The sequence below is a fragment of the Felis catus genome, chromosome C1, assembly GCF_018350175.1.
Source record: "Felis catus isolate Fca126 chromosome C1, F.catus_Fca126_mat1.0, whole genome shotgun sequence".
NCBI lineage: Eukaryota > Metazoa > Chordata > Mammalia > Carnivora > Felidae > Felis > Felis catus.
Window position 1 is genome coordinate 44,629,691 of NC_058375.1, and position 14,483 is coordinate 44,644,173.

General features: G+C 39.5%; 1 protein-coding gene across 3 annotated transcripts in view; it reads right to left on the reverse strand.

The window, feature by feature from the left end:
- The window catches only part of USP24 (ubiquitin specific peptidase 24), a 142,307-nt gene that overhangs the window by 105,886 nt on the left and 21,938 nt on the right, over nucleotides 1-14,483 (reverse strand). For 2 of the 3 annotated variants that reach the window (XM_023258739.2, XM_023258737.2), the window contains exons 2-4: nucleotides 6,068-6,233; nucleotides 4,605-4,672; nucleotides 588-731 (exon numbers count right to left, since the gene is read on the reverse strand). In XM_023258739.2, coding sequence (XP_023114507.1) covers nucleotides 588-731; nucleotides 4,605-4,672; nucleotides 6,068-6,233 — 378 coding nt within the window. The remainder of the gene's footprint in view (nucleotides 1-587; nucleotides 732-4,604; nucleotides 4,673-6,067; nucleotides 6,234-14,483) is intronic. The other variant, XM_023258738.2, reaches the window with a different exon arrangement.

The following is a 14,483-nucleotide window of genomic DNA, read 5'->3' on the forward strand; positions in this document are numbered from 1 at the left end:
CAGGAGAAAAGAAGAAAAATACAGCCTTGGACTCCTCCATTAGCGGAATCTTTCCAATATCCCCACAGCGCATACTCCTTAGCCGGTGCAGAGGAGTGAATGCCTGAAGCAGGGCTCTCCTATCCGGTTCAGGGCTCGCTGGGAGGGAGACCAGGATTCGGGCCAGGTGAGGCCGGTGCACCAGGGGCCCTGGAGCTGCCACAGGGACAGGTGGGCCGCAGGGCAGTAAAGTCCCCTTCTTCACACAGCTACTGTGACCAGTCAGGGAAAAAGGCCAGAAACCAAACCGCAAGAACACCCCATGTGAAAGCATTTATGTGAATAATCAGGAAGACATGAGGGAAAGCTATTTAATCATTCTAAGAGCTGAAAAAGCTATTAAAATTAGAAAGGTATTTCGTTAAAATTGAAAACACAGAATGAATGGCTGCTCTGTGTTTAAAATAAAAAGCAAGGTCCCTAACAGCTAAATTAAGATCTTTAACTATATTAGTTATCACTCATCATTAATTACAAGTCAGAGGACAGACAGAAGGTATTTTAAATAAAAGCAAAACACAAAGTGCTTCATTTTAGAGATACTGTACCATCGTAAGCACACCCAGGAGACCTGTGGGAATCGGATCTTGTTTAATTCTCTCTGCAACCAGTTCTATTAATAGCATCAACATGTTGTAGATTCCTTCATGAATTTCAGTACCCCACTTGTGAACAGCACTTGATGTCAGGAGCTACAAAAACAAAGGGCACTTTATAGGGTCTAACTTGAAAAGAAAAAGTCTATTGTTTATCAGTTCAATCTTGAATAATCAAGAGATTATCACCATAATATTACTCTTATGCAGATGTCTTGCTTTAAGGAAAGCCTGTAGCCCGGCTGCTCGTTCCTTTATTTCAGAGTCAACACTGAGTTTTGTTTTTGCATGTTAATTCCCTTACATTGAAGCAGTTTGTTTAAAAGAAAATTTGCATTTGTTTCTCTACTTTTCATCATTACTGGGGGGAGGTCAAGTGGTGTAGAGCAAGTGAGAACATGAGACCAAATCCTGGAGCTACTACTGTTTTCTAGCTGTCTGATCTTGGACAAATTTACCTGAGTTCCCGAGGCTCGGTTTCTTTCATGCAAAGAGGCAAATTCTTACCCACTTCACACAGATGTGCTCAATATTAAAAGATAAAACAAATGTGAAAAAGTATCTTATACATAGTGCAGTACTGTTATTAAATATATCGTGGCCGCCAGTACTAACTGATATTCTTGGAATCTAAGAAATGGATGCTATATTTCATGATTTGAACACACACATTCTTGTCAGGTTTTTTATATGTCAGAGCTGCATCTTCCCACCTGTTGACCAGATGGCAACAGGACTATGAATGTGGAAACAATTTTAGAAATATTTTACAGATTTTGCTTACGTTTTCCTTTTTGATATGTATAAAAGTAATATTCAGTTTTTAAAATTGTTTAAGCCAATCTAAAATAGCTCTAAGTGATAGGCACTGTAACGCTATTTACTTTGCCACTGCTTCCCTTAAATACAAAACATAAAATACACAACAATCGTGCATGTTACACTCAGACAGCATCTCAGATTCATTAACAAGGCGGGAAAAGGTGCACAGATGAAACTCAAATAACCATCAGTGGATTTCTCCACGCCTCAGGCTTCTAGTCCTTGGGGAAATCTAAGGCAGGAATAACTTGCCAGAATGGGGAATGAGAAATCAAAGGGTTTCACTTATTAAAATAATGGCAAATTGGTATGCTGGTTTCATGTTTTCCTAAGATTTCCCTTTAGAGGGAAAATACTATGCAATAAAAATTCCATCTTCGTCACACTGAGAATCCCTTAACAAGAGCAGCCTGAAAGAGCCCAAACTTCTCTAGCTGCAGAGAAAAACCTCAGTTCCAGATTTTCTAAATACCAATTAATTGCACGATTTGCTCCAATGAGCAATAATCATAACACCGACTTTATATAAACCAATGAGTTACTACTTTTTTTGCAAGAATTTTTTGCCTGCCTGTATATTCCTCCTATACCTAAATTATAAAGCAAGATGAAGCAGAGACAAGCACTCAAGAAGCTTCATAGGACTATAAAATAAAATTCAGCACCGCTCCTTCTGTTGCCATCTCACTGTTCAGTTTTTAATCTGAAAAGGGAATTCAACCTACCTTGCAGAAGAGGGGAAAGACAGGCAGCCCTTTGTGGGGAAGCTGTGCTCAAGGTTTAAACATTAACTATGCGCTACGGCCAGACCTAGATTTCCTTCCCTGCTTGAACACATGGTAAAGAATCCAGGCTGGCCTGAAGGTAACAGGTGAAGAAGGCAGACACGACAACAGAGTCCCTTTTGTGCGCCTCATTCATACAATTGCTTATTACTCATACCTTCCTTCTAATAAAACATTTGAGGTGGCTTGTAAGAAAAGCCAAGGGAAGAGGGTAGAGAAATAGTCATCATACCCGGAAACACAGCTAAGGAAAGCAATGGCAATTATATAAAATACCACTGAGTTTTCTCGTAGCCAAATCAAAGGCACACAGAGTCCTTAGCTCTTCTGATTTAAAAAAAAAAAAGGGGGGGGGGTGCCTGGGTGGCTCAGTCGGTTGGGTGTCTGACTTCAGCTCAGGTCATGATCTCACGGTCTGTGAGTTAGAACCCCGCGTCGGGCTCTGTGCTGACAGCTCAGAGCCTGGAGCCTGCTTCGGATTCTGTGTCTCCCACTCTCTGCCCCTCCCCTGCTCACGCTCAGTCTCTCTCTCTCTCTCTCTCTCTCTCTCTCTCTCTCTCTCTCTCTCTCTCCCCCCACCGCCAAGAATAAATAAACATTAAAAAAAAATTTTTTTTAAGTATGCTTTTTTGATGGAGACAAGAACCTTTTTTTTTTTTTTTTAACATTTATTTATTTTTGAGACAGAGAGAGACAGAGCATGAACGGAGGAGGGTCAGAGAGAGAGGGAGACACAGAATCTGAAACAGGCTCCAGGCTCTGAGCAGTCAGCACAGAGCCCGACGCGGGGCTCGAATTCACATACCGCGAGATCGTGACCTGAGCCGAAGTCGGACGCTTAACCGACTGAGCCACCCAGGCGCCCCAGACAAGAACCTTTTTTAATAGCTCTTAACTGTAAAGGGAACTTAACACATACATTTTTCTATAAACATTGAACAACAGAACGTAGGGTACCTTTGTGCTCGTAGTTTTCTGGGAAAAAACAACCTAGCAACTAACCGCTGGACCACTTACTATGCTATTACAAACAGCTGAGCACATAATATAAAACTGTTCTCTGGACTGTCTCTGCACACAGAGTAATATACTCCAAATACGCAACTTGCCAATGACCCGCGTTGACACAGGGCTCTCTGGATCTGGAGGTCATCAACCTAAAGGTCCTCTCCTCACACTGATAAATCCTTTTCTGCGACTTTGAATAAGCCTGCATTTTCTTTGTCTGTAAATTTATACACACAGTGCAATGTGCTACAGTATTGTCACACTGTAAAAATTCTGCTATTAAAAAAAATTACTGTAATTCTTAACAGAATTCATAAAAGTTTAAAATAATCTTAAATGATAAATTGGTAGATGAATTCATCCAAAATGAACATAAGCCTTGATTCCATATAATCCCCGCCCAAATGACAATTTTAAAAGATTCTGCACTTTTTTCAAAGATGCAGCTGTTTTTGTTCCTAAAATTAATTTTGGTATTTTTTAAGCCTTGAAGCGAGGGAGATGCTACCAAGATGTAGATGGGAGTGACAGTTTACAAATGAACAGTTTATTTTACGGGGTTTTAAGATAAATACAATCTTCACCCATCTGTAGTTCTAGTGACTTCCTTGCATACGGGACAAGAATGGATGTCAAAACCCAGAAGGACAAGACAGCAGGCGACTCATTTATTCATTCAACAAAGATTTGCTGAGCTCTTTCCCAGAAGAGGCAGGCGCGGGCTGTGCACTGGTGAAAACTACAGTGTCTATGACATTGTCTCTGCTCTTTTGGGGATTCGGGACTCATGTCCTGCAAAGGGAGTCATGCTGAGTTAGACTGCTTTCAGAAACACAAGTCCTGTGATCTGCTATTCTCCCTGTTAAGAAAAATTGCTTTCTAAGCGATGTGACCGGAATGGGAGGAAGCACACTGCTCTAGCTCTGACAGAAATGCTGCCATACGCGTGCCACTTGCCATGAAACATACTCAATCCGGTCAAACTTTGCATGGTTTAAAACGCCTGCTTCTGCCTCAGTACAACAATCAGATTAAATGGCTTGTATTTGGATAAGTATTATCTTTCCCAATGCCACAGGCCTGAGCTTAGGAAGATGCGCAATTTCCAAGTATAAGTGAGCCTTAACCTATTCTTCGGCAATGAAAGAGATGGAAGTAAATGTGACAGGGCAAACAGTTAAATGTAAAAGTGAATCCTTCATAAGCCCCAAATTCAGAGTGACTCTGGGCATACTGGGGGATTCTTCACATGAACAAGACCCGTAAACTGGCCTCCCACAAGAAACTAAAACAAAAAGCCTGTTCGGTCCCCCCCCCCCAAAAAAAAAACCCAGACTCACGCATTTTTTCTTACCTTTTTAAATGCTTCAGGCATACACCTATCCATAAATCTTTTACAATTCTCATCAGACTCGGAAAGACCTTAGCAAAATAAATGAAACAATATGCCTTACTAAGATTTTAGGCAGTTTGCAGAAATCATATGTATCATTCCAAATTCATGCCCATGGGACTAGTTATTTATAGAAACCTTCTTAAGGGATTATTAAAAGCAGAATATATATACATATATATATACATTTTTCCTGCTGAAGGAACAGACCGAGAAACAATCACAGTATTAATGTATTTGTTAATAGCACAATATGTTAATATGAACCAATTCCTATGCATTGGTTAATAGTATAATAAGTTACTAATTAGAAGTGAAACGGTTGAACTTAGTTTTCCATTTTCAGAGTAACTTCAAATGATCTGATTAAACAGCTAATAAAACACCAACAGCAGCTTCTTACTAGCCATTAGTGTTATCTTAAACAGCTCTATAAAAACAAAAGTATTCTCAACAGATACCCAAATCACTCTTCTTCCCTAAAACAAACTGATGAACCCTGTGTTATCAAACGCACACAACTGTGCCTGGCACACAGTAAGTGAATACTAGCTAAGTGAATGAATGACTCCACTGCAAATTATCCTCTGAAATACATTAAACACACACACACACACACACACACACACACACACACACACACAACACTTAATAATGTATTTTGCTTATCGCTGGGAATACTGCTGGACACATTTTCTTTTTTTCAGACCCACCACGTAGCACAGCACCCACATCCTAACAGGCGCGCAATAAATGCTGCTGCTGAGAAGCCAGTCAGAACGTACCACGAGAGGCCACGAGGATTAAACCTGATCCCAGTCAAAATATTTCCTTTTGATGTGCCTCATATTTAATCATGGTGGTAAATTAAACCACGTATACTTTTAATGAGGAAAAGAAAATCACAAAACAGTGGACCAATTCATCCTATAACTGAACTGAATATGAAAACTATTTTTCTTCCGTACAGAGTCTAGAAGCGTCCTTACACTGATACCCATTTTCCAACCCAGAGATAGCTTATTACTCTATTAGTTTAATATTTGTAAAGTACTGAAGACAGTGCCAAACATTTAATATGCGCAAAATGTTTGCTAAGTAAGTAGTACTTTTTCTCTTAAAGGACAAAAAGCCACTGAACTGAACCTTAAAATGCTCCAAGCTTTTGTGGACAACGTTCCTTTCAATTTCCACAAAGCTTCTCAATTATATTTTGAAGACTCTCATACTCTATTGGAGCTAGGAGACAACAGGTGGTTCAATTCAAAGCTTTTAGTCCACGGGGGCTAGACGGAGACCAGGAGAGTAAATGATCGAATGTCACCCAGACGGGCAGGGACAAGAGGGAGGATTAAGGCCAGGCCCGGTATCGATCCACCCGCCCACCCCCCCCCCCTCCTGGGGCCTGCGGGAGGAGAGCTTACCGAGTCTGGCCAGGTAGGTGGACGCCAACAGGCATTTGCCCAGTGATTCTTCCCGCTTGTAGGGGATGGACCAGTGATCGGTCAAAACGCGGCTTTCCAGCTCGTACAGATTCGTGGTGGGGAACTCGATCCCTTCCCCCGAGCAGTTTCCGTTTTCATCATTCTTCTGACAAACAGGGATGACGGCAAAAACACAAGCAGACGCATCAGTGACTGCGTGACAATGCGTGTATGTTGAGCACAGCGGAGATGCATGCCCAGCGGTAGCGCCCCGTGGGGAGTGTGGATCCCCTACGGCTCCCTCACAGTCACATCTGCCGGACCAGCTGGGCTACTGTCCACTCCCCTCACGGTGACAACCCGCTCTCGCAGAAGTCATTTCACCTTTCTTCAAAAATGAGCTCTCTCAGTGTCTCATTACAGAACAGCAAACTACCTTCACCTACAGCCATCCTTGCTCTCCCGCTGCCAGAGGGGACGGGTTTCTCCAAAGGGTCCTCTGTATTGCTGTCCCCATCTCCTCACACCGAGTGACCCCTGACCCCGCACCAGTATGGCTTTTCCAGAGCCCTCACTCTCCCACAGCCACTGTTGCTCAGGCCATTACTGGACGCTATGACATTAAACCCAATGAGCAGTTTCAGTCCTCCTCCTCCTTCCCCGCAGTGTCTGCCCCTCTGTCCGCTCCCTCTTCCTGCAAGACCAGCTCACCCGTCACCTCCCCGGGGGTCTGGCTGTTCTGCCCTGTCTCTTCACCCCCTCTTCCTGGCCATCAAATACTGGAGCTTCTCAAACCTCAGCGCTAGGCTCTCTTCTCTCCTCTCGGTGTTCTCCATCCCAGTGAAAGGCACCACAGCCAGAAATCAGGGACTCGTTCTTAAAACCCTGTGCTCCCATCCCCACTCCAAGACCTGGTGATAAGACCTCCTAAATTTCTCTCCAATCCATCTACTTCCGCCCACCTCCATGGAGGTGCCACTACTCCTGAATACACCCATCCACCTTCTTTAACCTATGTAAACTCCTGTACATCCTTAACTCTTTCAGAAAAGCCTTTCCAGAACATCCGAACTATACCAAATCTCCCTAATTATTTTATACTCTTGCCATCCTGAGCTTCTCCTCGTAGCTCAGCTCACAGATCTAATTTTACATTTATTTGTGATTGATTTTTGTTTTAAGTTTATTTACTTTGAGGGAGAGAGAGACAGACAGGCAAAGAATCCCAAGCAGGCTCCACACTGTCAGCACAGAGCCCGATGTGGGGCTCAAACCCATGAGCTGTGAGATCATTACCCGAGCCAAAGCCAAGAGTTGAACTAACCAACTGAGCCACCCAGGTGCCCCATATTTGTGAATGATTTTATGTTTGCCCCCACTAGACCAAGCTCCATGAAGACAGGAACCCGGGCTGGTTTTGACCACCTCTGTATCTGTATCTCCAGAACCCAGTGGCTAACACAGAGTACGTGTTTAATATATATAAGGTGGAAAAAGACTTTGTGCAAACAAAGTTTCAACTACTAATAGGGGACCTGCCAGGCTTTCCATCAATTCTTACCACAGTAATCTGTTATAAAGCAAACTGGGCCCCTCCTCCAAACTGCCTCATACCTACTCTGGTTTCTTTAAAACCTAAATATTTTCACAACTCACTCTATAATCATTCCATTAAAAGAAATTACCTTTAGCCTCAATTAAGGAAAAGACCATAAATATAAAGCAGAAGTGATAAAAATACACAGAAGAAAACAGTTTTCAATCCCACATGAGGGCTAAAGGAACGGACACTCTAGTTTTTTTAGGTTCACGGTTAAGCTGGGAAGAAAATAAGACAATAACCAAAAAGGTGATGAAAAGCTAAAAATGAAGTAGACAACAATGGAAACTGGGGGTGAAGGGTGGGGGTGGACCAAGTAGGTTTACAATCGTAACACATGCGGAAAACTCAGTTCTCTTCAGAAAGACACGTAATTAATAAGTTCTGTAAATAAAATAGTTTTACTTAAAGGAAGCTGAGGATACTCTAAGAGTAAAGATTCTGTATACTTTCAAAATAGCATACTTGCTAACTGCCTCAATTTATTAACCTACGATCAAAGTACAACTAAAGCATATACAAATACAATTCAACTGGATGACAGGTTATGTCATTACTATGAAATATCTATTGTTAATTTCCACAGGCGTTAATAGATCAAATCATGTATGAAATCATCAACTGCACCCAGCAGTTACTAAGTGAAGAGACCCCAAGAGCTTCCTAAGAGTCACAAGAGAGCTGCGTTCTCTCCCTGCTCTCTGCCATGTGAGATGACACAATGAAGTCGGCAGCCTGTGACCTGCAGAAGGCCCGCACCAGAACCCAGCCATGCGGGCACTCTGATCTTGGACTTCCAGCCTCTGGAACAGCGCAAGATGAATTTCTGTTGTTCATACTCCAAAACCAACCAACCGAAAAGCTAAGAGCTTCCTTTGGGGGGTAGGGGCGCAAGGTCTTTAACAGCATCAGTAATGAGACGAACTTCACGTGCATACCAAAGGGACGTACTGTGAAGGCACGACAACATCCCTGCTGGGGTATTCCTGCCAAAAATGCGGAACCCGAATCCAGTCATGAGGAAACCCAAAATGAGGAACACTCTAAAAAATAACTAGCCTGTATTCTTCACAAATGCCAAAGTTATGAAAGACTGAGGGTGACCAGACAGCCATAATAACTGAATGCAGCACGGGCTTTTGTTTGTTTTAGTTTATTTCTTGGCTTCAAAGACTTTCGTACTGGATCAGTGTTAATTTCCTCGCTTTGGTAACGTACTAAGGTTAAAAAAGAGAGTATCTTCATTTTTAGGAAATACACACTGAAGTATTTAAGGATGGAGGGGCATCATGTCTGTAATTTATTCTTAAACAGTTCAGGAAAAGCAGTAACAATACATACACACACATATTTATATACACGTGATAATATACACATACAAAGAGAGAATGATAAAGAGAATGTGATAAAAGGTTAACACTTGAAGAACATGAATAAAGGTTATATAAAAATTCCAGATTTATGGTAAAGTTGTAATGTCCTTTTTGCAATTTGTCTGTAAATCAGGAATTATTTCAAAATTAAAAACTATTTAGTTAGGTAAATATATAAAAGGCATAGAATTCTGGTGCCATACAGAATCTAAGAAAATTCCGTACTTTACACAGGAAGAATCTAATGAATCTAGAAAGATGGGGGTGTACCTGTAGTGGTTAAAAAAAAAAAAAAGTTACATCATACTTAGTATACTCTACTTAAGAACTCCATTACAGTTGGTAACATAAATAATTTAGCTTCTAAATACTTTTATGTTTTTGTCTTAAATTACTAAATAGGTACACATGTTCTTAATAGAAAACACCGAAAACATGAATAGCGAAAAATAAACCTACCATTTATTCCACCACTTAAAAATTAATCACACTGACATTTTAATAACTATTTTTCCAGTAAAAGCTATTTCTTTACAGATTCTATTTTCTTAAAAATGCACAAATGTGGAACTAACCTTGCTCTCACCACCTCCATGAGCCCCCATCATCTCGCTCATATAAAGACAGTATTAATGTAGTATTTCTTCTCCCACCTGATTTAAAAGGCTGATGCACAAAGCAATAATCATAAAACTGGTAACGGAGTGATGTTTTGTACACGATTGAAATTAAGTTGATACTAATCTGAACTATACTGCTACAAATTCAGATGTTAATTATAATCCACAGGGCCACCACTAAGAAAGTAACTTAAAAATATATATATAGTGAAAGAAAAAACAAGGGAATTAAAATGGTATACTCAAAAATACCTACTTAAGGGGCGCCTGGGTGGCTCAGTCGGTTGAGCATCTGACTTCAGCTCAGGTCACGATCTCGCGGTCCGTGAGTTTGAGCCCCACGTCGGGCTCTGGGCTGATGGCTCAGAGCCTGGAGCCTGCTTCTGATTCTGTGTCTCCCTCTCTCTCTGCCCCTCCCCCGTTCATGCTCTCTCTCTGTCTCAAAAATAAATAAAACCTTAAAAAAAAATTAAAAAAAAAAACCTACTTAATACAAAAAAACAGGAGTTATGGAAGATGGAAGAACAAAACAGCATAAACCATAGAAAACAAACAGCAAAATGGTAGATGGAAATTTTGTCTTCTCAATTAAATTATAATTATCAGTAATATGGTAAACATAAATGGACTAAACACTCCAATGAAAATGGGAGAGATTTGCAGAATGGATTTTAAAAAATGATCCAACTATATACTGTCTAAAGCCACACTTTAGATTCAAAGACACAAAGAGGGTGAAATAAAAGAATGGGAAAAGATACATCACATACACATAAAGGAGCAAGAGTGGCTATACAGGTATCAGACTAGATGTTAAGACAAACATACTGCCAAAGATAAAAAGAGACGTTTCATAATGATTAAAAAAAAAAAGGTCAATATAGGAGGAAGATAAAATAAAAGGATGAAAAAAGACATACCATGAAAGCAATAACCAAAAGATAGCTGGAGTCGCTACACTAATACCAGAAAAAAAAGATAGATGTTATGTGAAAATCTGTTACTAAAGACGAGGGATTTTTTTATAATAAAGGGCTGATCCACCAGAAAAACGTAATGATTACAAAAAATGCATGCATTTAACAAAAGAGACTCAAGGTAAAGAAAGGAAAAAGTGACAGAATTTAAGACAGAAATACACATTCAACAAGAAAAGCTGGAGACTTCAATACCTCACTTTCAGTAATAGATGGAGCAATATAAAAGATCAACAAGGACATAGGAGAGTTAAATAATACTACAAACTAAATCTAAAAGACATTTATAAAACTCTTTAGGATAGAGCATGTTAGGTCCTAAAACAAGCCTCAATGAACTTGAAAGGATTAAAATAATACAAAGTGTTTTCTGACCACAGTGGAATGAAATTGAAAATCAACAGAAGGAAATTTGGGAAATCCAAAAACATGTGAAAATTCAACAACACGATTCTAAATAACTAATGGATCAAAAAACAATAATGGAAATGAGAAAGTGCTTTGAGTGGAATGAAAGTAAAAATATAACAAAGTTTATGATGCAGTGATTGGAGGGAAATTTTTGTTTTAAGAAGAAAGGTTTCAAATCAATAACCTAACCATGAACCTTGGAAACTAGAAAAAGCAAACTAAATCCAAGGAAGCAGAAGGAAGGAAATAATAAGGATCAGAGTGGAAATAAATGAAAGAATAGGAAAAACAATGGAGACAATAAAAAAACCAAATTAGTTCTTTGAAAAGAGAACTCCTTTCAACAAAAAGGAGAAATTTTTAGCTAGACTGACCAAGAAAGAAAGAAAGAAGACTCAAATTACTAATATCAGGAAAGAAAAGAGAGGATTATCAACACTGACCTTTTGGAAATAAAAATGACTACAAGGAATACTATTGATTGATTACATGCCAGCAAATTAGATAATCTAGATGCAATGGACACATTCCTAGGCCATAAACCGGAAAAACTGACTCAAGCAGAAACAAAATCTGAAAGGACCTACACCAAGGAAATGGAATGCTTTGTAATCAATAGCTTCTCACAAAGAAAAGCCAAAGGCCAGATGCTATTACTGATGGATTGTACCAAATGCTTAAAGGAGAATCAACATCAATCCTGCACACGCTTCCCCCACTCAAAAAAAAAAACAAAAACAAAAAACAAAAAACAAAAAGAAAGAAAGAAACAAAGAAAGAAACAAAGAAAGGAAGGGAACATTTACCAACTTATTTTAGGAGACCAGTATTACCCCGATATTAAAACCAGACAAAGGGGGCGCCTGGGTGGCGCAGTCGGTTAAGCGTCCGACTTCAGCCAGGTCACGATCTCGCGGTCCGTGAGTTCGAGCCCCGCATCGGGCTCTGGGCTGATGGCTCAGAGCCTGGAGCCTGTTTCCGATTCTGTGTCTCCCTCTCTCTCTGCCCCTCCCCTGTTCATGCTTTGTCTCTCTCTGTCCCAAAAATAAATAAAAAACGTTGAAAAAAAAAATTAAAAAAAAAAAAAAAAAAAAACCAGACAAAGATACCTCCCGTCAACGGATGCTTGATGAATGAGTGGATAAACCAAATGTGGTATATACACACAATATATTCAGTCTTTAAGGAACTTCTGATACATACTACAACAGGCATGAACCCTGAAGACATTAGTGCTAAGTGAGATACGCCAGTCACAAAAGGACAAATATTATATGTTTCCACATTTATGAGGTAACTAGAGTGGTCATATTCACAGAGATAGAAAATAGAATGGCGGTTGCCAAGGGATGGGCACAAGGGACAATAAGAAGTTACCGTTGAATGAGTATACAGTTTCAACTTGGGAAGATGAAAAAATGCTGGAGATGGATGGCATGAAGGTTGTAGAACAATGGAATGTACTTACTACCACAGAACTACGCTTGAAAATGGTTAAAATGGTAAATTTTATGTTATGTTTTACCAGATTTTTTAAAAATGGACAAAGATATCAGGAAAAAAAAAAAAAAACAACTATGGACAGACCAATATCCCTACAAATCTGGATACAAAAATCCTCACAATAAACTAGCAAACCAAATCCGGCTGTATATAAGATTATACACACGAGGAAGTGTGATTTATCCCCAGTATGCAAGGTTAGTTTAGCATAAAAAACCAATCAATAGAATACACTACATAAGACAAAACAACAACAACAACAACAAAAACCATGATAATCTCAATAGATCCAGAAAAAATATTCACAAAATCCAACACCTTTTCACGATGGAAAAAAAAAAAAAAAAAAAAACTCAACAAAGAAAAGGGAATTTCCTCAACCTGATATGAGGCATCTACAAAAAATCTATAGTTAACATCATACTTAACTGTGAAAGACTCAATTATTTTCTCTAAAACCAGGAAAAAGAAGGATATCTTGTAATCAAGTATCTGGCCAGAGCACTTAGGCAAAATAAGAAATAAAAGGCATCTCTTCATGTCGAAAAGGATGAAGTAAAACTACTTACATTCACTGATGGCATGATCTTGTATACAGAAAATTCTAAGGAATCCACCAACACCCTGTCCCCCAAAAACCTACTAGAATAAATGAGTTCAGCAAGGTTGCAGTTGCCGAAAACACTATATTAAACAGTAAAATTCAACTGCATTTCTATACACTAATCATGAGCGATACTAAAATTAAGAAAATTCCATTTACAATAACATCAAAAAGTATAAAATACTTAGGAAGTACAAGACTCATACACTGAAAACAAAACATTGTGCAAAGAAATTAAGGAAGACCTAAATAAATGGAAAGACATCACATGTTCATGGACTGGAGCTTAACATCGTTAAGATGGCAATACCTGCCAAATGAGTCTATCGATTCAGCATGGCATCAAAATTCCAGCTGACTTCTTTGCAAAAATTGACAAGCTGACTCTAAAACTCACACAGAAAGGAAAAAAAAAAAACCTGAACGGCCAAAATAATCTTGGAAACAAAATGAAGAACAGTTTGGGGATCTAGACTTCTCACTTTGAAAACGTGTGACAAAGCTACAGTGACCAAGAGAATGTGGTACTGGCATAAAGATAAACATACAGATCAATGGAAGTGAACTGAGATTTCACGAATAAAACCCATACATTTTGGTCAAAGGATTCTCAACAAGGGTGACACTGTAATTTAGTTAATCTCTGACAAAGGCATAAAAGCATTCAATGGAGGAAGGTTAGCCTTTTCCACAAATGGTAGTCAACTGAATATACATAAGCAAAAGAATGAAACTAACCCCCCACGTCATACCACACATACAAATTAACTCAAAATGTAACATAGGAATCAATCTACGTGACCTTGGATTAGGCAATTATTTCTTAGACAGGACACCAAAAACACAATGTTAAAAGAAAAAATATATAAGTGTTGAATTTTGAACTTCATCAAATTAAAAACTTTTGTGCATCAAAGGACATCATTAGGAAAGTGAAAAGACAATCACAGAATGGGAGAAAATAGTTGCAAATTTCATATCTGGTAACAGACTGATCTAAAAAGAGCTCTTACAACTGAAGAACAAAAAGACAAACACTTCAATAAAAAATGGGCAAACGAGGGGCCCTGGGTGGCTAGGTCAGCTAAGCATCTGACTCTTGATATGGGCTCAGGTCATGATCTCCCAGTGGTGAGATCTGGTGAGACGGAGCCCCCTGTTGGGCTCCACGCTGAGTGTGGAGCTTGCTTGTGATTCTCCCCCCCCACCCCCCCCACCCCCCCTCCTCCCCGCCGCCCCATCCCTCCCTCACTTGTGTGCACTCTCTCTCTCTCAAAATAAATAAACATTTGTTTTTAATTTCAAAAAATGGGCAACCAATTCGAATG